At 34.8% G+C, this 23,726-nt stretch overlaps 1 protein-coding gene across 4 annotated transcripts; it reads left to right on the forward strand.

Annotated features, from left to right (window-relative positions):
* The first annotated feature begins 2,899 nt into the window (after positions 1-2,899).
* On the forward strand, positions 2,900-12,781 carry LOC128557833 (uncharacterized). 4 transcript variants are annotated; one of them, XM_053546293.1, is made up of 3 exons: positions 2,900-3,060; positions 7,818-7,898; positions 10,828-12,781. In XM_053546293.1, the coding sequence occupies exon 3, from the start codon at positions 10,837-10,839 to the stop codon at positions 11,845-11,847; it is 1,011 nt and encodes a 336-aa protein (XP_053402268.1). In that variant the 5' UTR covers positions 2,900-3,060; positions 7,818-7,898; positions 10,828-10,836; the 3' UTR covers positions 11,848-12,781. The 4 variants fall into 4 exon arrangements, with proteins under 4 accessions (XP_053402268.1, XP_053402269.1, XP_053402270.1 ...); XM_053546294.1 differs by having other exon boundaries at positions 7,818-7,894; XM_053546295.1 differs by having other exon boundaries at positions 7,818-7,890.
* The last annotated feature ends 10,945 nt before the right edge of the window (positions 12,782-23,726 follow it).

Consider the following 23,726-nt stretch of genomic DNA (forward strand, 5'->3'; position numbering starts at 1 on the left):
ATTTTGAAGGAATGTAAGGATAGCATCTCACCAATTCTTACAATTATTTTTAATAGGTCTCTTGCTTTGGGTAGAATTCCATCAGACTGGAAACACGCTAATGTATTTCCTGTTTTTAAAAAGGGAGATAAACATGAGGCTATTAACTATAGACCAATCTCCTTAACATGTATTTGTTGTAAACTCTTGGAACATGTGATTTCCAGTAATATAATGTCTCACTTGGAAAGTAACAACATTCTTTATGACCTACAGCATGACTTCCGATCAGCTCGCTCATCCAAAATATTATCCAGTCTAATAACAAAAATATTCAGACAGATATCATCATTATGGATTTTGCCAAAGCTTTTGACAAAGTACCTCATAAACATCTTATACATAAATTTAAATACTATGGTGTAACTTGTAATGCCTGGAACTGGATATTAGATTTTCTTGATGATCGAACCCAGACAGTTGTCCTGGAGGGTCAGATGTCCGGGGAAGTGCCTGTGACCTCTGGCGTTCCCCAGGGCACTGTTCTGGGACCGATCCTGTTCCTAATCTACATAAATGACTTTGCCGATTATATTAAACGTAGTACCCTTAGACTATTTGCAGACGATAGTATTATCTATAGAGAAGTTAAAAACATAACAGATGCAAAACTGCTTCAGTCAGACTTAGAAGCTGCTGGTAAATGGGAACAGGATTGGCTGATGCACTTCCACCCAGATAAATGCAATATTCTTAGCATCACACAGAAAAAGAACCCCATCAAGTTTTGCTATAAATTACATAATCATGCTTTAGAAAAAGTTGAATCCTCAAAATACTTAGGTGTTACAATTCAGAATAATTTAAAATGGGACAAACACATCAATTCCATAACAAATAAGGCTTTCACCGTAGAAACCTAAAAATTAGCTCCTCAGAAGTAAAAGAACATGCCTATAAAGCCATAGTTAGACCCAAATTAGAATACTCTTCAACAGTCTGGGACCCACACACTAAAAATCATATAAATCAGATTGAGAGGGTTCAGAGAAGAGCCGCAAGATTTGTCACCAGTCGTTATCATAAAACAAGTTCGGTCTCAGACATGCTAAATAATTTGAATTGGCCAACCCTAGAAATCAGAAGAACTAGAGCAAGACTCATCATGTTTTATAAAATAGTCCATCACATTGTAGCTATTTACCCTGAAAATAATTTAAATAATTTATTGGTCCCTACAGGCTTAAGAACAAGGTATGGTAGCATATACACATTCAGGCACATTGGAACATCTAAAGACTACTATAAATTTTCATTCTATCCCAGGACCGTTAGCCAGTGGAACATGTTGCCTATTACAGCCTATGAAGCAGCCACAGTTGACATGTTTAAGACCACCGTCACTGTGCCTGTTGTTGTCTCAGCCGTAGTTAATTAAACAACAACTACTCATTCTACTGTACAAACATTTTATTCTAAATTTGTATAAGAAAAAAACAAACAAACAAAAAAAAGACGTTTAGCTCCTGTACTATAAATTTCCGTATGTACAAACACTATATTTTTAGTTATTTTAAATTCACCAGCGCCTACACATAATCTTCATTATTATGAGGGAGTGTAATATTAAGAAGAAGAAGAAGTACGTCTGGTCTTGTTATAAGCCTTCATGAGGGTTGTATGCTCTATTGTGATAAAACACGTTTACTCTAATTTAAAGAGAACCAATGTTATGACATTTGCATTCACAAAACTTCCAAATGTAGATTTTTATATTTTATAAACATTCTTTTTTTCTAAAAAATACACCTTTGCAATTTTGTATACTTACATTTTTTTTATACTTTTGTTATTACATTTTGTTAGTTACGTATCGCAGTTTCAGTAAAGTCGAACATTAGAACATTACGTAATAAACAATAGCTCTATTTACTTAACCACCCTACCTTTGTTTTTTTTAAAAAATCCACAAAAATACATATAAATGTTAATAAAAAATCTGTGAAATAAAATGCTTTGGAAGCATAGAACCAAGCAACATAATAGCCGACTCTGTTTGATTGAGTCCGTTCATGAGAGATAACGACATACTAGTATGCAACACCCCTCATGCTCCCTAGCACCGGCTTTAGCGAAATTCTATTAACTCCCTGGGGCCGAAATGCGACTATAGGCGTTATATTTTCTACCCCAGTAGCGTCGATATCCGACTATACGCGCGTTATCAGGACTCCCCAGGACGGCGATTGACGAGTATAGTCGCGGCATCGAGATCATGCTGATTGTGACATGTACCTGTTAATTTTTGATAATCTTGGCAAAAGCAAAATTATTTTGCATACTGGGTATTATTTCTTAGATGTTATAATTAGTGCTAATTAGTTCCCTTGTTAAAATAAGTGTTTGCCATTATGCGGCCATGTCAAGACGAAATCCACTGTGTTTCGTTCATACTATACGTATTTCAAAGGAGTAAAATAATGTCGTCTGCCAAAAATCTTTCTTAAAATAAAGAAAATATTCATTATCATACAGCTTCTGACATATCAGTTCCGTCCGATGATGATTCAGACGATGAAATTCCATTAACAGTTAAATAAATGGTCGGAAAATGTTAAGTTTTAGAAGGCTGAAATATTCGTACACTTACATCGAATACGATACAAACTGAAAAACATGAACACAACAAAACATATTTTATAAAATACAAAAACAACGTGACTACATAAACATATGATTGTAAATTTAATAATCTTTCAAAGGTAAATGTATATATTACAACTTAACTGTCTCATCGCGTGTCACAAAACGTTTGTGTACATGTATACATCAAAATTAAACAAAGGCATGATCGATATTCACACAAAAACGGGTGTCAGTTTTCAGTATGCTTTTGTAAATAGTCTTTGTAAATATTGTATTTCTATTCAAAGGAGTTCAATGTCTTTACATGTGAAAAATGTAAGCGAACCAGAAACGTTCAAATATTTTCAACGCAGTAGTTCGTTAAAATTGTGAATACTTCGAAGTGAAAATATTGAAATAGGATATAAAAATATTTTTTGAAACTTCGAAGATTTTGTAAGTTTATTTTAATTTATTTTAATTTATTTTAATCACCAATGATTCCCTGCATGATTTCAATTGACTGCATGCGCATGAGATTGTGATAAGATCAGAAAATGTTCTTCGACGTCAGGTGGTAATTCTTATCTCGCCGCAGCAGATATATTACGATGTCAGCCTCAGGGAGCTAAGTAAAAATGAATGTACTCCATTATCCCAAGGGACCAATAAATATAACAACACTAACACTATTAAATTGTTAGAAAAGAGAAGCAAACCATAACAAATTGGCAGACAATACTACGGAAGCCTATTAGGAACATTCTGTCTTAATTTTTATGCATAACCTCTTATGTATGACATATTATGTGTTACGTGTTATCAGTTACCTCTTACATGTTACGTATTACCTCTTAGGTGTTATATCTTGTGTGTTACTTATCAAAAGTTAGATTTGCCTAGTTCTCAATAGCGAAACCAAACTGGCGGACGTTAACGATTACTGCTTGTGGCACTTTACCCCTTTTGATGACCACTAGAGCTAAAACTAGAAAAAAAAAGCTTTAAACGACTTATGCTATGAACAGCATGATGAATCTTGATCAAACCTGGTCTGTACCACCATTATAAGGTCATTTCCAAATTTGTTTCAAAACGCGCAATGATGCCCTTGTAGGATCCTCTAGAGCTAAACAAATACCTTTAAACATTTTTGTTTTCATAAATTCTTTTGCTGAATTTTCATTAAACTTTGTCTGTAGTTTAAACAGGGCATTTGATCCCTTTCTGAAGCCATTAGAGACAGAAATAGAAGTACCTTTATTTAAACAACTTTTTCTAATGACCACTTGTTTACCATTATAGTATACATATATAGGCAAGACTACATAACTGGGACAAGGTCTTTAGCTCAGTTATGGCGTTTTCTTTTGGCATAGAAATTAGTAACGTTTCGCATACAATTCCATATTTTGTTTAAAATGTTTGATATATAGCTTCGAAACTTTGAACACTTGCTTACCATCATGGCCACACACTGCCATATAGTGCAAGATATATCTAGATCCACAAATACAGGTAGATTGTTTGTCTTATCTATTTTTTATCTTTTGTCAGAAATTCTCTGTTAATATTTTGAACCCATACTTCCATCAAGTCTTCGAATAGTAAATAGTAAAGTGTTTAACCTTGAGTCACCAGACCTAGGATTGTTATTAAACATGTTACGTAGTACTTCTGGTGTTGTGGTTTGAGTTTACACAGCCAGACCATGGCCATGACTTAGTTAAAATACACTAATTGTAAAAGGAAGTCGGTGTTTCTAAAAATAGAAAATGGCTTAAATTGGCGCAAATGGGCATATGTAGTACTATGTGTTTCATTACTGCCCATAAACAGACTCGATAAAACCCATTTCTTATTTCCTAGTGATTCATTTCATTTTGTTGTCTTGCAGGACTATATATTTCATTACTGCCCATAAACAGACTAAATAAATTCTTTTCTTATTTTCTGTTTTCTTTTTCTTTTTCTCTCGGTTTGTTGTCTTGCTGCATTACATATTTCATTACAGATCTTGTGCGTTGTCTTTTGTTAACTGCGCAGTTAGTAATCTCTGAACTAACTTATGTCTGAACACTATATTTATACAAGTGTATACTTTATTTATTTATAAAGTACGATAGCCACGACAGAGAGTATATAAGTCCTTAGACATAAGATGAAATACCTAATTCCTAATACCTTTGACATAAGATAAAATACCTAATGCCTAATAACTTAGGCATAAGATGTAAGATGAAATACCTAATGCAAAATTATGTACATTTTATATATGCAAGAGCTATTAATAAGACTTTAGTAGGAATTCGCATTTCGCGCCGCACTAAGACTGAAGTATTCTTGCAGCGTTTTTATAACTTCACCAGTATTAAAAGCTATTTAACACCTTACACAAAACATATAATACTTCGGCAGTTAAGTGTCCCTTTTTTCAGCTAAGAATTTCGATGAAAATATTCTTAAAGCGTACGTGTGATTTTTGCTACAAATCAATGTTCTGCGTAAACCCAAGTTAAATTTACATAAAACTTCCCTGAGGAAAAGGAATTGGTTCAAACGTTATAGAAGTGTCCCTTAACCAAAACGGCATCATGTCCAATAGTACCTTTATTCTCACAGATGCAATGAAAACTGATATGATGAAATGAAAGATATTTTCATTATGTTAATAAGTGATTAAACCAAACTTTTCTTCTACAAGTGTTCATAGCTCTCTATATGGCGTCTATAGTACATGTATGGAAATTTGAACACTATAGAAGATAATAGGTAAGGGTAGATTTCTCGAAATCACAGAGCACCAAAAACACAACCCCAGAGCCATGCATTTACATAGTAGGCCCAAAACAAAAAGAAGCTGTAATGGAAAAATATTTCAGACGGGTTGCTTCAAACATCCAACAAGTACATATTAATATAAGCTAAATATTGATAAAGGGGAAGGAAATGGTAAGGGGCGAAATGGGGTCGGGGTGGGGGAGGAATCCGAAGAGGAAAGTTGAACAAGGACAAATATACAAGGGAATGCCATGTTCTTTAAAACAGTCGCACTACAACGTAAACCACAATAGCGCAGACACTCATGTACCAAAATCAAACACACAACGACGATCAACTGAATAATATAGAAAAACGAAAAAGCAACACATAAGAAAGCAGTAGGGCACCGTTATAGACTCACAAGCTTACAAACGCACCCACACAAGTAGGAAAAAAACAATCAAGTACCGTCTTGTGATTCGGCTGCCAAAATAAAGAGGAGCCACGGAAACTTACTAAAAGTAAAGAGGATAGGAAGCAAAAAGTAGCGTAAATGCAAGGGAAAAGAGAGGGCAAAAGGGGGAGTGGGGCGGAGGAAAAACGCTTACAGCAAACGAGAAAACATACGCAACACACAACTTGTTGAAAATAGGGGAACCGCCTTGGAACGGTCAGAACCTAAATAAAGGAAACTGAGGGTTTAAATATAGGTTTGAGCAGTCTTACTAGACATTCTGAGTCTTGGCTATATATTTTCCTATGGGAACCACAAATTTCACAGCATATATTGGCATCTTCTTAGCGTACTTTCTTGCCAAAATCATACAAGAATATTAGATCAGGCTTTACATGCGGAATGTAGATTCCAGTAAACAGAGCTATTCGGTCTTTGTGAAAGAAAACTTTATACATTCCACATATCATTAAAGGATTCAGTTCATGTTTCCCGCTTCACCTCTACCTTACGTGTATAATCTAAGAGATAATAAATAAATTTTTTTTAACGCATAATACATCACACATAAGAGGTAATGCATAAAAACTAAGACTATAAGGATCTTACATGCCTGCCTGTGTAAGACGGGGTTTACCCTACCCGAGGGACAGTGTGGAATGGAAAACCGAGCGTTAGCGAGGTTTTTTTATCCAAACTGTCCCCAGGATTGGGAAAACAGCTGTCTTACACAAGCAGACATGTTAGATCATTTTTCTTGCCTATCACGCCCAAAATAGATCGTGGAGACAAATAGATTTGGGTATTTCCTGACTTTATCTATATAGTTTATGACGTCACAATAGTGCCAGTACAATGTGACGTCACCTTAGTGCACGCTATTTTAGACAAGGTTTTTCTCTAGGGAAAGACAGGAATATCTATCCCCGGCGCGTGCTCGGACAAATGTATACTTTCCCCGCTAGGTAGGCAAGAAAAAATGTCCCTAATAGGCTTCCGTACAATACAGATAGTACTTAAACCTTTTTATTATGAGAAACAATTTAAAAAATAACGTCGGGTGCTTATATACATCATTTAAGACCGAATATAATGCTTATGTCTTGATTTAACAATTTTGAAGTATGCTTTTTAAGATTTTCCGAAACTTATAATTTAATTTCCATGCATAGTTCTACCAACCTACAATATTTAATCCCCAATTATACCTGGATTATTGCGGGAAGAACTTATCTCAATGCAAACACGTTGTCAAATACATGATTATTGTATGACATCAAAATGTTTTAAGTCTAATAAAATAAATTCAGATCCACTATTTAAGCTGACATTTAGGTCCCACATCACACATCATATTTAAAACCATTGAATTAAATCAAACGCTGCCTGATAGTTAATCAAGTATTTGACAAAAGTAAATATTGTTTCTTCAAAATAATGGTGAAAACTCGATAATTTTATGTTTTATTGACAAACAATATCTCCCAATATCGTACATGAAAGAGATACCAGTAAAAGTGGATCTTACCTTCATTTTTATATATAAAATACTTACAAAATATGATGGGTAAAATGATTTTGTCATAAACGTACAATCACTATTATTGGGAGATAACAAAATGGGATAAAGTCCACATATTATGTTTCATCTGTAGTTTACTGAAACCTCGTACCATTGGTCAAGGACTGATTGGTTGACCAGTTAATGTTAACTTATAACCGTTCGAAAGCACGTCTGTATATTATTATATGAAATACTCGATAATTTGATTTTGTTGTAAGAGCTCAAAACAATGGAAAGTCATCTTGCGTATATATTCTAAAAAAAACTATATAAATCTTTTTTATCATAAAGGTGCAACCACTGTTACTCGAAATAAATTCAAATTATCTTATTCTACCTATACTTGATCGCATTATATTACAAATACATTAACAGTCCTAAAAATACAATTAGTTGACAAATATCGATTGAAGTGTTTAAATCTATTTATAGAAATTATACATACCTGGTTGTGAAATTTACGTTGGGAATCCCATACAGTTTTAAAACGGAATAAACGAAAGTTGTACGTAAGTAAGTAATATATCACTATTTTTCAGCATGAATTATATGAGTGTGCTTTAGAATGGTCGATGATACGTAATTCGTACAATTACTATTATTCGTAACAAGCTCCTGCGTCGGTTATATCAGATTATAACCACAGACACTTGGGGGTCAGAACATGCCCCCCCCCCCACACCCCACCTCCCAATCCGCCCCTGCCAACCTTCAACCAATATATTTTCGCTTTTTAAATCAAACTGAGCACATGTCTCGATCATACAACAACTTCTGTTACCATTTCAATATGTTTAAAAAATCTCCCGTATACTATCAATGCTCAGAAAAACTAAAGACAACTTACTCCGAGCGTTTCCAACACAAACTAGCTTGTCCAAGGAATAGGAGAATAGATCCCAGCTTGATGTCAAATTTACTACACAGAGCCGGGACACAGGCAATATCGTTAAGTGGTTATAATAAAAATACTCGTCCATGACGTCAACTGCCGCGGTGGCCGAGAGAGTACAGACGCTGGTTCTCTGAGCATACTTTTGGACAGGGCCGCGGGCGATCTTTTTTTTTCCTTTTTTAGGTATTTTTTTTTGTCTTGAGAGTATATTGTTTAAAAAGAAAATGAAAATATTATATTAGAAAAAGAAAGCCCGAAGCGCGGAGCGAACCCGTGGCCCTGCCCAAAACAGTTCTTTCAAACCCAGCGTCTGTACTATCTCGACCATCGCGGCTGTTGACTTTCTATGCAAATATTTTTATTTTAACCGCTAACGATATCGTCTGTGTCCCGGCTCTGCGTAGTAAATTTGACTGCGCAAGATCAAGCTGGGATCTATTCTCCTATTCCTTGGACAAGAAAAATCGTGTTTACATTGGGAAGTAAGTTGTCTTTAATTTTTTTGAGCATTGATAGAGTATGGGAATTTTTCAAACATGTTGAAATGGTAACAGAAGTCGTTGGATGATCAAGACATGTGCTCAGTTTGTTTTAAAAAACAAAAATGTATTGACTGAAGGTTGTCAGGGGCGGCATGGGAGGGGTAGGGGTGCTGACCCCCAAGTGTCTGTGATTATAACATAAGGAAATGAAATTCTCCATTAAATAGCTAATATATCGGATTTCAAAAGTCAATTTTATTTCCTCGGTATGGAAGAATCGGTAGTCATACAAGCAAAAACTATCTGCTATATCTTTCCACTTCAGTTTCTTTTTGCTTCGGGCCTACTTCGCGATGTATTGCACTCCGGCTGTGTTTGGGGTGCTCTATGCTTCCGTGAAATATACCCAAACCTGATATTTTTGTATACATCGTCAACAAGTGTATAGTGTCGGTATGTCCGAATATTTTCCCCTGGGTTATGCTCTTCTTTTACTTACAATTTTAACCTTGCGTACACAACTTCTACTGCAGCGTCCATAAATGTATATTATATCGTTATCAGGATTTTTTTTTGTATTTGTTGGGTTTAAAGTCATACCGACACAATTATAGGTCACGTGGCGACTTTAAGCCTTTAATGGTGGCGGAAGATCCAGATGTCCCTCCGTGCATTATCATTAACACGTAGTAGTGATGTACATATCATCGGGACTTTTAGATCTGATTTTATTTCTTTGGTAATGTCCCTTTTTGAACTCCTACAAATTTCATCCACCTCAAATTCAGCTTAATATACATCATCAACATGAAGTGGACATGTACATGTTTTTCGGACTGTTGGGTTCAATTATTATGTTTTTAGTTCTACCCCATTTTTGATCTTAACGCTATTACAACTACATTCTATAACTTGCTCTTAAGATCGTACAGCCCGACATTTATGTTGCGTTATATACTGTTTAAATTTTCAGCTTGAACATTTCGGTTTGGGTGGTTCCATTGGTCCCGTAATAAAAAAAATTTGGGTTTTGTTTCCCTTAGATACGGTGCCTTCTTTTTAACTTAATTTTGCAGTTTCCGTGATATTCAGACTTCGTAACCTCAGATCCCGTCTCTTTTAAGTTTTTTTTTAGTTCTACCCATCGTTTTCCCATTTAGTGCAAATCAATTATTTTATCTGGGATCCTACCTCGCCTTTCAGGTATTATGTACTCTGGGCATCATTGATTGTTCAATGTACACCACCGTATGGATACAACTGTGGATGTCTCTAATTGTATTTTTGTACATGTTCTGCTTAACCCGGGGCTAGATGGCGTGGACGGTAGCATGCAGTTCTACTACCATATATGAGCAACACTTTCATTAATGTCATGTTGGGAAACCTGTGGTTTTCGACTTATTCTATTTTTGTGTATTAAATTTCTCCTACAGTTTCATTAAGTTTAAATTAAATTTCATAAACATCGTCAATATGAAGCGGGGCGGCAATTTGGACTTCCATGTCCGATTATTAGTTTTCAGTTATGCCCCAGTTTTAGACTTAACAATAATAAAGCAATATTTGAACATTGTATACTCCACTCCTCTTACAGCTTCCATTCAATTTAAATGAAAGTGGGTATATTTCATCTAGGGATTTAATGTCTGATCATTGTTTAATGAATAATGCCATTTTGGGAATCTAACAATATTGCAACTACATCTGATCGTGTGTACTCAACTTCTCCTGCAGCTTCCAAACAATTAATATGTAACTTGATCGACATCAACATCACGTAGATACAGCATATTCTTTGGAGTATACTTTCTGAAATTTCTTTTTTTTGACTTAGCCCTTTCTATAGTTCAAATATTATTCAAGCATTTTAAGGGAGTATATGTCATATAATGTAGACATCATTCTTGTTTATATACACATTTATATGTTCGTTGATTCAATACATCTGTTAACTTTGTAAACTGTCTCTTATTAAACGATCGTTGAATCGCTACTCAATTGCTACTCAAATTAAACTGACATTACAATTTTACGAAGGTAAAGTAGTTAAATATATTTTCAGAAATATATAATGAGACTGCTGGTACTTACCGTGCTGTTGGTTCTCCCTGGGCAGACACATGGACTTTTTGGTATTGGGGGCTTTTTTAGGAGTGGGAGACGATCAATAGAAACTTTAACAGGAGAAGTACAACAACAAATGTCAGCCATTCGTGGAATATTGGAGACGAAGGTGATCCCTGACGTACAAGAAAGCTTAAAAGTCGTAAGGGAATCTGCCTATGAATTTGTTAATATCACCAAACGCATGGAACAAAGAGTAGAAGAGTCTCTCGACAAGCTCGATGCCCTAGCACAAACCATTGGGAAGAACGTAAATCATGTTGTGGACATTGTTATTGTTATATCATGCATAGCTCTTTTTGCTGTCTGTAGTAAACTAAACTCTAGTTCACGAGACGAACATTTGAAATATGAATATTTGACAATTCTCATGGTGATAAGTCTAATTACGGCTACTGGTGTGATGTTACGCGTGTTTTATGTATCTGTGTTGAAAATGGACCTTATGAGTCCGTCTGCGACAATCATATACTGCGTGATATATCCTACAAAAATAGTTGTAGCTTGGAAAGTTTTACGTCTCGTATATTACCTTCTGTGCAGTGTTGGCGTGGTGGTAAATTTCTTCATTCTTGGACCCAGGCTGATCTTATACATCACTGTGGATGGCCCTATGCGATGGGTATGGCGAGCATGCAAACATGCCCCTGAGATGAAATCAAAGAAAGCATTGCTCATCACCGTATCTTTACCTTGGACAATGTTACTTATCAGTCTTATGGTTTATAATCTATTCATGAACATAGATGGATCAAATGATCAAGCAGCCTTTGCCACGAGTGTACTCGCATCGTACATTTTCTTTTACGCAAACGCAGTTTACTTGTATAAATACCACCAAAGGCCTGAACCTCAGGAAATGTTGAGGGCGCTGTATGGAGGAAATGTGAACGGAGGTCAAGGTCGACCATTAAAAAATAATAAAAACCTGGTAGGCGCAATGGCGCCTGTACGTTAAGACATCTATCTATTCAACTAAAAAAGCATTAAGCCAATTAACTTAATGTATAATATGACAATGTTTTTACTTGTAATGGCACAGATGACAACTCGTTTTTAGGCCCGCACAGAGTTCCTCACTATACATATTTGTAAATTAGGACAGCTTGTTTCATCAACTACTTAAGATAATATTTAATATCAAAGAGATATGACTATGTAAGTTTTAATAACAGAAACATATACGGTGCATTATTGTGACCGTCACAGTTTTCGTGCGGAAGAATTCAGTGACACTGAATTAAAACCAAAATAAGTTCATGTAAAATTGTCCTGAAGGGCCTCATGACTTGTGACCTGGGTTTGTCCAGTGTCAATCTGTAATTCAACTAGCTTCTTGAAAAAATATAAATAGTAAAGGTTTCATTTTAAAAAAAACGGACATTTGTATATATATGCAGAACGTGCATGTGTATAAGCTTGTGTGAGTACGAGATCCGACTGGCAGTGGAAATGTCAACAAATAACATTTATGTAATTAATACATTGACATTACAGTTGCTGTGCACTATAGAAGGTATATCTTATATCATGTTGTAATGTTATCAGCTATGATCATGTTTACCTGCTTTTAATAATTACTTTAGTTATCAGTTATCTGGCGGATAACATGATGTATACGGAATTACAATTTGATATAATGATAGGTTGTGTACCTGAATAGTTAATTCGCAATTTGTTCTTGGTATTATTTTGTTGTTTTTTTTATCTTTTGTTATTTGTGAGACGTTGCTCACGTTGACCTCCTGGTGTAAAATACTGTCTTGTCATTGAGTATTCTATTTTGTTTTATAATATACTGTCAAATGTTGATTTGTTGATTACAAAGTCTTTATACTGTAAATGCCTTTATGTTACACCATACCAAACAAATATACTATCTTGCAAACAGATCTGATATTTGCTTCGGAGTCCTATTAAGATAGTTGATATATTTTGATCAAATATGAATTCATTGTCACTTCCTAGCCAACAATTAAGATTAACTTTAATTTTGTTGTGGTGTGTTTATGAACAAGTGCGTTTGAATAATTGTGCAGCAGACTTAGGACATAAAATGTAAAATTATATGGTCAGCAATACACTAGAAATGATAATTATATCATATTGCAACTTTGTGCAAATACATTGTGACTCTGGTAGCGGCATAAGTGGATCATTTGACACGAAACATTGCAACCTTTTAAAGTAATTGAGCGTAATAGATTTGACAAAAATGTGCTCATCTATAAATAAGTAATGAGTTAGCTAGTTAGTAGAGGTAAGTAAGAGGTTAATAATGGGTCAGCTAGTTAGCTAGTGAATGGTTAGTAATAGGTTGGTAACATGTTATTTATTGGTTAGTAATATGTTAGTTACTGCAATGGGTAAACTAATTAGCATTATGTTGACAATAGGTTAGTAACGGTTTAGTTATGGGATAGTAATAGGTTAGTAATAGGGTACTAATAGGTCAATCCAAGGGTTAGTAATAGGGAAGCTAGTTAGTGATAGGTTAGTGATATGCTAATCATAGGTCCGTAATAGGTAAGTAACAGGTTAGTAATGGGTTAGGTAGTTAGTAATACGTTGGAAATAGTTCAGTAATAGTTAGCTAGTTAGTCAAAAGTTACTAATAGGTTAGCAATATTTTAGTAGCTGGTAAGCTAGTAACAGGTTAGTGACATGGCAGTAGTAGTCAGTAATTGGTTAGCTAGTTTGTTATCGGTTAGTGAAAGGTCAGCAATAGGTTAGTAAAGGGTTAGATAGTTATCGGTAAGTGAATAGTTAGTTATCGGTAAGTGAAAGGTCAGCAGTTGGTTAGTAAAGGGTTAGACAATTAGTTATCGGTAAGTGGAAGGTCAGCAATAGGTTAGTAAAGGGTTAGTACTAGTTATCGGTAAGTGAAAGGTCAGCAATAGGTCAGTAAAGGGTTAGATAGTTAGTTATCGGTAAGTGAAAGGTCAGCAATAGGTCAGTAAAGGGTTAGATAGTTAGTTATCGGTAAGTGAAAGGTCAGCAATAGTTCAGTAAAGGGTTAGATAGTTAGTTATCGGTAAGTGAAAGGTCAGCAATAGGTCAGTAAAGGGTTAGATAGTTAGTTATCGGTAAGTGAAAGGTCAGCAATAGGTCAGTAAAGGGTTAGTTGTTTTGTTATCGGTAAGTGAAAGGTAAGCAATAGGTCAGTAAAGGGTTATAGATAGTTATCGGTAAGTGAAAGGTCAGCAATATGCTAGTAAAGGGTTAGATAGTTAGTTATCGGTAACACCATTAAGGGCCCTTACGAAACAGGGAAAAGCAGTTCAATCAGAACGGCCATTAAATGGGTTCATTACTTGTTCCGTCACAAACAATCGTAGCATGTACACTCAAATGGCACTGATTAATTCACTTTGTTAATATAAATAATAGAATACAGCATGGACACGGCACTACGAATTAATAAGTTCCATGTGTTAATTTATAAAGATGATACCTTTACAAACTTTCAAAAAATGTAAACACATCAGCTTGAAACGTGCGGATTTCTTTAATCATAAATACAGAAATATATGTATACTATTCTTAAGGACCTATATATTTTATTTCACTATATTATAAACAATGTCTATATTAGCAACTGAGAGACATTTCATTGAAATCTTTATGGCATTTTTTTTCTGTTCTCGAAAACGCAATTTAGGTAGTAATCTTGTTCTATGTTCATCTTGTTTTAAGCAGCCACCTGTCTGTAGCAGCCGGGCCACAATTTAAGCCATATGACGATTTATCCAGCTTTTGATGGTGGAGGAAAATCCCAGGTGCTCCTCCGAGTATTGCTTCAGTTATGAGCAGCCACATAGGTTGAGTTAATGACCTTGCACATTCTACCTGAATGACTTCCTCATGTGAATGATTCTACATCCCAAGTGAGGTTTAAACAAAAAGTTTGTCGGTATCACACACTCAAATGACGTCAACAATATGAAAAGGATCTTTTTCGGAATAAAGCAGCATCTATACACGGAATATATTAAGAAACTCGCTGGTCCGCAGTTATGTCCAATCGAGGACACATACTAGTAAAGTATAAAATACTCTTCTGCCACTGCTAACTTAATTAATCAATAAACAAATTTGTACTATGTTATATAAAGGTATGCGATACTTAAACAATTCCATGACTGAACTGAATTAGCTATTAACCCTGCCAAATTCTTTCAATATTCCTAACTTAGTGAAGAATTTATTTCATTTTCATATGACCCCTTTAAATACAGCAAAATTATGCCACCTCATTTGACCGAAAACTACGAACACTTTTGAACGGAGGTACGAACAAAATGTTACCATTAACTACAAAACTTGATATTCATTGACCTTTATGTTCCTTCTCTTCTCTTCAGACAAAGATTACAAAATCTTTTGTCATTGAAAGCTGGCCAAACTCCTAGACCTTAGAAATAACCTCTGACGTTAAAATTATTCTTTCCAAATTGAGGCGACTTTCTGGCTGAAAGCGCTCCGCAGATTACATATTACTAAACCCGAGGATGGAAAAGTGGCGTTGTTGAAACATGCAAGCAAAGCATCTTATTTGTCGCAAAGGTTAACATACGTCGTTGCCTTCGAATGCATGGTCAATATGTGAAAAGAAACCCCACTGCGTTCCTCTCATTGTCCAGGTTAAGATTTTTCTGCTGGGGAATTCCAGTTACAGTGCGCATGCACAGAAATTGAGCCTCCCCCCACCCCTTAGCAGACGTTATAGTAAAAATATCCTCCCAGTAATAAAATAAAACAGTGAAAGTCAGAAAAAATCGACCTCCTACTTAAATTTTCGATTAAAAATGGGAACTAAAAATAAACGGGGATTTACCTACGATACCGTTAAGGCATTTAGTGTTTATATATTTTAAGCGCAGCAAGTTTTTAGGAGTAATTTCCGTGACCGATTGGTTAAGGCAATGGACTACCAAACCTTGTGGTCCGGGTTCGAAACCCGGTTAAGTTTCTTTCTTTTTTTCTGAAAGTCGTTAGTTATATTGAAAGTTATTCATTTCTTTTTTGCAATATTATTAGCGTGACGTTGCAAACGTCATTCAAACGTAATTTGAGCGTTTTATAAACCTAGTGTTCAACTAGTAATCTTGAGTCAACTCGAGTTGGTTTGGGTATGACTCTGGTCTGGAATCGATTGGGAGAGTAATCCTCTAAATTTAAATTATTTTAGTTCATAACGTCCAATCCTGGGGTTCCATATAATGATGATCAAAATTTAAAACAGACAATGCAACCAAAATGTTACAAGATGATCATCTTATATTTATATAGATGTGCCTTAGAAAGAACTTTTGCTATGCTTTAACTTGTCTAAGAAATATGATGCTGTCATAATTGAAACAAAAAATATCAGAAATCGGACAAAAGGCTCAAAAAAGCGAACATTATCGCAGAATTAGTTAGCGATCAAAGACTAGTAATACAATTTCCATTTTAATCAGTTCTTTGATCATCTTAGTAGGCGTTATATGAAGAACGGTGTCTTAATTTAGCTTCACGCACACGAGACTTGCACTGATCTAATTACTTTAGAAACAAATCTTAATAGTATTAGATATCCTTTGTTTTGCTGAATTTTAACAAGAAAGTAGAATTATTTAAGCTCTCTAAATTATAAGAAGAACTCTTAATTATATATAGTACCATGTCTTAAACCGATTTCACTGGTTATAGAACTATGCGGCCAAGAAGTTGAATAAGATCTTCTTCATTACGCGTCGTAGTATGCCTTAAACTGACTCTACTGATGAGTAGAACTTTTACTGCTAGAAACGGACCATGCCAATTTCTTCGATATTTATACTTTTTATGAATTGTATTTGTAAGTCATGGTAAATAAGAAGTAATACCATAGTAATTTAGCGAGTTCTGAGTGGTATAGGTTCATATATACATGTATGTTTATGAACAGTATGATGGGTATCGAAAATTTTCTTTATTTAAAGCTAGTCATTATTTTGAAATCGAAATAGATAGTTCGCTTTTTAAAACATGATAAAACGTTTATTTGTAAAGTTACTGTATCTGTTTCCAACACAAAATTTAAAGCCTTATGGAATTTTGAATGTGATTGGCAATCTTAAAAATGCATTTAATTGGCGTTGGGTGTGATCTGTTGTCATATATGAATTGATTTAGAAGCTCGATCCAGAAGAAACAATCTGGTATTCCGAGGTTTTATTGAAAATCAAGGTGAGAACTGCTCTGTGATCATTATGGACTTTTTGAAAAATCGTCTAGATATTGCCCCGATGGATGTAAATATAGCGCGTGCACATAGATTAGGCCAACGTGATTCTCGTAAACAAATTCAAAACAGACCGATAATAGTAAACTTTTCCGATTATTGTGACGTGGAACTTATCATGAGCAAAGTGACCATGCTAAAAGGTACAAAATTTTCCGTGGATTTCGACTTCCCCCGTGAAATTCAAGAGGCTCGATCCCGCTTATGGCCACAATTTAAGCAGCTAAAAAGTCAGTACCCGAGGTCAAAAATTAAGATTGCATATCCTGCAAAATTAATTATGGATGGAAGATTAGTTCGTGACGGGCTGCCAGAATGGAACGTGTACATGAGGGCCAGTAGACTTTCACAACCTGATCCAGTAAGGACGTTGGGTCATCAAGAACAACGTCCACAGGAGCAGGCATAGGATGAAAACATCCAGGGAGCACAGTCGCAACTAAATATGGCTGCGCAAGTCTCATATACCGGGCACAATGCAAATTTGCAAGTTGCGCAACAGTTTGGTAACAGCTGTCAACATCATCAGGGAACGACAAACATAAGCGACTAACCAGTGATGACTCCTGTACCTCCATATACTTGTCAGTCGCCTAGCAACAGTATCGGTCTTGGTACTAGTAACCCAAGTGTTTCTTATGGTCAAAACGGAAACTCACTCCTGCCACCCCCGCATGCTAATGTAGCCAATTGCAATACAGTGCATCCATCGGCTGTTCCTACGTTTATCCAAACACCTTTCCCTATGTCTATGCAGAATATAGAACTCCATTCCAATACCCAAGTACGTAACAGTGCATCAAATCAGGCACCACCGGCGCACGTTTATACAAATAATCCCCATACTTCCCCAGTCCCTGTTGTTAATTACACGAACTCCCATTCCAGTCCTATAGAGCAAATGCAAATATCACACGCCACATATTCTGCGTTAAATAATCCCTCTGACGCACATGTCCAACCCTTTACTATACCACCTTCGCTTACAGACCTGAACCCCGCACCCCATACATCCAACCCAGAATCTGCCCAGAATACGCAAGTAAAGTCTGTAAATATTGACACTGAAACGCAAGAATGCGGATCACAACAATTACTCGATAATAGTAGTACACAGCAGTCGTCACCAAAGCGTGGGCGTCCTCGAAATGTTCGTGCAACATCAAGGTAAGAAAGGAGGTCAAGTTCCGCTATACCATACAGACGACAGAGTATAAGTGTTACACGTAAGAAAGATCAGGTTTTACCTGATACTATAAATAGAACTGATAATTCGCAACAAGCGGATCGAGGTCAGTCGACAGGTATTGGGTTTTCCCCAGTAAACAGTGAAGGTGTGTCACGGTAGGAATTAAATCAGAAGGTCACGTTACGTTGTGCACTTTTAAATATCCAAGGCCTTAAAACAAGACGAACTGATAAATTTAATTCTAAAGAAGTAAAAGATGTGTTTAGGAATCATGATATTGTGTTGTTTACTGAAAGTTGGACGTCAGACGAATCGGATCTTTATGTACAAAATTTCGAACATTTTGTATTAAATAAAACAGAAAATAAGAAGAATACTAAAAGGGCTTCAGGTGGTATTATTGTATATGTGAGAAACGAGTTAGTCACAAATGATACTTTAGTATTTAAAAGTCAAGACGATATTATTTGTATCAAAATAAATGCCCAAAAATTATCTTTAAAGCACGACTTATTTATATGTCTTTGTTACGTTGTACCTGAGAACAGCAGTAGTCAATCGATGATCGAGTCAAATATTTTTGATCGATTAATTGACTTTATAACAACTTTAGATCCAAAATATGCAAACGGTTTAAACTTCTTGGTGTGTGGAGATATGAATACTCGTACGTCAGTCCTTCCTGATTTTGTATCTGATGACAATTGTATTCACATAAATGTATTACCAGATGATTATGTAATTAGATAAAGGTCGTTCAAACAGTAATGGCTTAATGTTACTAGATATGTGTAAGCAAACTGGTCTACGGATCTTAAATGGTCGTTTTGGAAGTGACAAAAAAAAATATTGGTAGTTTTACTTTTGTTGGTAACAGAGGTTCTACCGTAGTAGATTATGTTCTTAGCACGCAGAATCTACTTCATTTTATAGATAAGTTTGAGATTTCGGAGCCAAATATATTATCCGATCATTGTCTCATTGATTTCTCATTAGTTTTTCAAGAGAATTGTGTGCAAAAATGTGATAATACCAGTTCACATCAAAATGAAAATTATAAATATGTATGGAACAGAGATAGAAAAGAAGACTTGGTTGAAAAATGGTTTCGGAGGATGTTTAAAATGAACTGCATTGTTTTAATGAACATGTCAGTACGGCTAATTCATCAAATGATATTGATACATGTATAACAGAATTCAATTTTCCAATATTATTGAAGGAGTAGCGTCCCCACTGTTTAAAAAAATTTGAAGCCCCCTAGTAACAGTGATGATGAGATATCTTTTAATAATACTTGTAAATGGTATACAGAAGAATGTTATGAAAAAAGGCTAGCATTTTATAAAATGTTAAATATTTATAGACGAGATAAGTCAGACCTGAATAGAGCAAATATGGTAACTGCAAGATCTCAGTATAAGTCATGTATACGTAAATGTAAATTTGAGTACGATCGTAGGGAAACAGAAAAACTAACCGTGGCCAAACATAAAAATGTTAAATTATATTGGAATATGCTTAAGAAATGTGCAGGTATTAAGCAACCTAATATTTCTGTTGATATGTTTGAAAAATATTTCAAATCTGTTAACAATCCTGATGATCATTTTTTCACACCAGATGAGGATGTTTTGCATTTTATTGAAAAATATGAGCAGAATGAATTTAATATTATGTTTCATGAACTTAATATTCCAACTGAGGAGAGTTGTCTTTTAAAGGCTATAAATCAGCTAAAATCTAATAAAAGTAGTGGTCCTGATAAATATTTAAATGAATTTTTCATTCATGGAAAGAATATCTTATCACCTTTCTTGTTGTCACTGTTTAACAAAATTTTTGAGACAAGATATTTTCCCGAAAGTTGGTCAGAAGGGTTTATTATTCCATTACACAAGAAAGGTAGTATTAATGATGAACTGATAATATTTTTGTATTTAATTTACATGGTCTAATAAGTCATATGTTAAATACAGGTAAACAACTTTTCTGTGCATTTATCGATTTTAGTAAGGCCTTCGGTTACGTTGTTAGAGATAATCTTTGGCTTAAAATGATCAAATTAGGAATTCGTGGTAAAATTTGAATATCATTCAATCTATGTATACAGCTGTAAAGTCAAGAGTGAAATATTGTAACCAATTAAGCGATCAATTTGAATGTATGCTTGGTGTCAGACAAGGTGAATGCTTATCTCCCTTTCTTTTCGCAATGTTTTTAAATGATATAGAAGATATTTTTTATAAATAATGGATATAAGGTATAGATGTACACATGTTTAAAATGTTTTTAATACTATACGCTGACGATATTGTTATATTTGCAAATAGCAGTCGTGAATTACAAAATAGTTTAGATGCACTGTATGAATATTGTAACAAATGGAAACTGGTTGTGAATACAGAAAAGACCAAAATTATGATTTTTCGAAAAGGTGGTCGTTTACAACGTAATATATTGTTCAATTTTAATGGAAACCCAGTTGAAATAGTTAACAAATTTACATACTTAGGTATTGTTTTTACAGTTGGTGGATCTTTTTCTGAAGCTCAAAAAACTCTCGCTGGACAAGCTTTAAAAGCGATGTTTAAAATGAATAAGTATTTATATAAATTTACTGATATTTCAGTAAATCATAGATTGGATTTATTTGATAAGCTAGTATCGCCAATTTTAAATTATGGAAGTGAAGTGTGGGGTTTTATCCAAGGTAATGCTATTGAAAGAGTACATATGCAGTTTTGTAAAAATGTATTAGGCGTAAAGAAAACCACGCAAAATGATTTTATATCCTTTCCGCAGCCTTAACGTACTAAAACGTATTAGCGTCTGATGGCCCTTTCACGCTTCCGTAGAAACAACATTTATTAAACGAAACTTATTTTGAAAATATTTCTGAAATGTCTAGGTCTGCAGCTCTCAAATACGGTTATATCTTATATCTGAGGCATATACTGACACTCTCAGAGAACATCAAAAATGACATTGTGAGCGATTTGATGAAGTTCCAAAATTATCAATGTACCCTTGGTCCGTTACGGACCCCTGTGGGATTTCTGTTTATCCAGAGCTCAAATATTTTTTCATAGATTAAAAGAAGGCAAGCTGTACTAAAGCCCAGGTAATTTCAATTCGTAATAAAGTGCTGAAAATTGGCTCCCCAATAGGAAAAAAAAAAAAAGAAGAAGTCCACGCATACATTTAGACGGGGTGACCCCTGCGCGTGACCCCTGACTATCTACGAATCAAAATGCGGCTTTCGTTTTCAAGTTTTGCATTTCTACTTTCATTTTATTTACTTCCGGAAATATCTGAAGGTCGAGTGACGTCATTTTCTGTGTTGTCAAAAACATACATATGTCTGGCGAGATTGCATAAATATGTGCTGGCCGTCCTAGGGTTATATGGTAAGCTGGGTAGGCAATCTTTTCAAACTGTAAGATTTTTCAATATTATAAAGTACTGGATTAAGATTTTACAGTCAACCGATAATAAATACATTAAAAAAGTTTATCTTATTATGAAAGAAGATACAGAGAGTAATCCTAACCGAAAAAATTGGTGTTCATTGGTGAAAGATTTACTTTGTACACTTGGTTTTTATGAGGCTTGGCTATCCCAAGACGTCGGAAACACAAATCTATTCCTAAGTATGTTTAAACAAAGGATTAAAGATCAGGTTATACAAAATTGGTCTGGAAGACTATATGATTCTAGCAGAGCCTCTTTTTATAGAAGTATTTCAAATTTTCAATTCCAACCTTATTTAACCTTGATTAGTATCAGAAAAGTTCGCATTAGTGTCTCAAAGTTAAGAGTATCTTCTCACAGATTAAATGTTGAAACGGGAAGATGGACAAAACCAGTTAGTATTCCGTTAAATGAAAGAATATGTAACTGCTGTAGTATTTTAGAAGATGAGTTCCATTTTGTTTTAGAATGTACCATGTATTCTGACTGAAGAAAACACTATATACCGACTTACTACCGGAGACGTCCAAATATGTTGAAGCTCATAGAACTATTTAATACAGAGCTATTTAATACAGATAATGTTAAACTAGTAAGGAACTTTAGTATATTTGTAAATAAGGCTTTTGAAATTAGGTCCCAAAATCTTTATAGTGATTCTGACATGTAATGATATTAGCATACATCTATAGTAACTAAGTGTTTTAAGTACTGTTATTCATGTTCATATGTTTCATATTACTTTTGTATATACATATAATATCCATTAAGTTGGTCTTGTATTTCGGTTTTGCCAAGACCAAAATATATGGATACTATAAATTGGCTGAATGATGCTCAAATATAATCAAAGGCCTGAAGGGCCTGAGTCAGCTAATGATTGATGTACTGACAGTATAGTCTACCAGTTTCAGTTTGTTTTTAGTTTTTTTCCCCAACTAAAGAGAGATTTTGTTACAATAAATGAAATGAACATTCGGTCGATGCCTAGTAAAACTTTGATTGACATTATACAAGTATTTAAACCCAATATATTTCTCTAAAATTGAAGATTGGTTCGCAGAAATAAAAATGTTGAAAGTACAAACTACAATTTGACAGCTGACACTAAAATACTGCCCATGACTTTATATATTTTTCCAGTAAACATTTGCCTCCGGCATTGCCAAAAGAGGCAATTATCGGCTGGTATATATTCGCACATGATAAAATTTGAATATGACAATTTATAATATTAAAATTTTACAGCGCGGATTGCCGCATACAATTTGTAACGGATGGACGAAAGAACTGATATGTTACAGATATTATAATGGGCCTGGCGATAGCCTTGTCATATGTTAGGTATTATTCAATCATATTATAAGTGATGCCAATTTAAAGTATACTTACTTTTGCGTTTAGAGATACATGTATGTAAATGTTGCTGAGTGTCAATATATAGTGTAACCGATATTAATAAATGCAGTTCTTTTTTAGTTAAAACTATCACTTGTTAACCCCTTAAAAATCATGCCTGTTATCCCGAAGTCCATCCACTTTCAATTATCCATTTTGATTCATGTAGACAGACAGGCCCAGACTGGGCAGAAAAATGTTTGAGCCATTTTTACGTGGTCGGTAGCACGGTGGGTGTGGGGAGGGGTGTTTCTTTCCGCTTTAAATTGCAGTCAGATTTTGAAATGGGCATTGCGGCAGGTGGTAAAAGGGCAAATGTATCAAACTGTAAAGTGGCAATATGGGAGAAGGGTGTGGGAACATACCCCCTGCAAGTAGGGTTTGGGGTATTACCACAAGAAATTTTTGAATATGTAGACCCTTGATACAGCCTTTGGTGCGATTTTAACTGAAAATCTTCTGTTTCAATTTCTAAATATTACCTAGATTCTTTCTAGTATTACAATGC

The sequence above is a fragment of the Mercenaria mercenaria genome, chromosome 6, assembly GCF_021730395.1.
Source record: "Mercenaria mercenaria strain notata chromosome 6, MADL_Memer_1, whole genome shotgun sequence".
Lineage (NCBI taxonomy): Eukaryota > Metazoa > Mollusca > Bivalvia > Venerida > Veneridae > Mercenaria > Mercenaria mercenaria.

Coding starts and splice junctions, on each gene's coding strand:
- LOC128557833 (XM_053546293.1), top strand. CDS start 10,837: ATGAGACTGCTGGTACTTACCGTGCTGTTGGTTCTCCCTGGGCAGACA.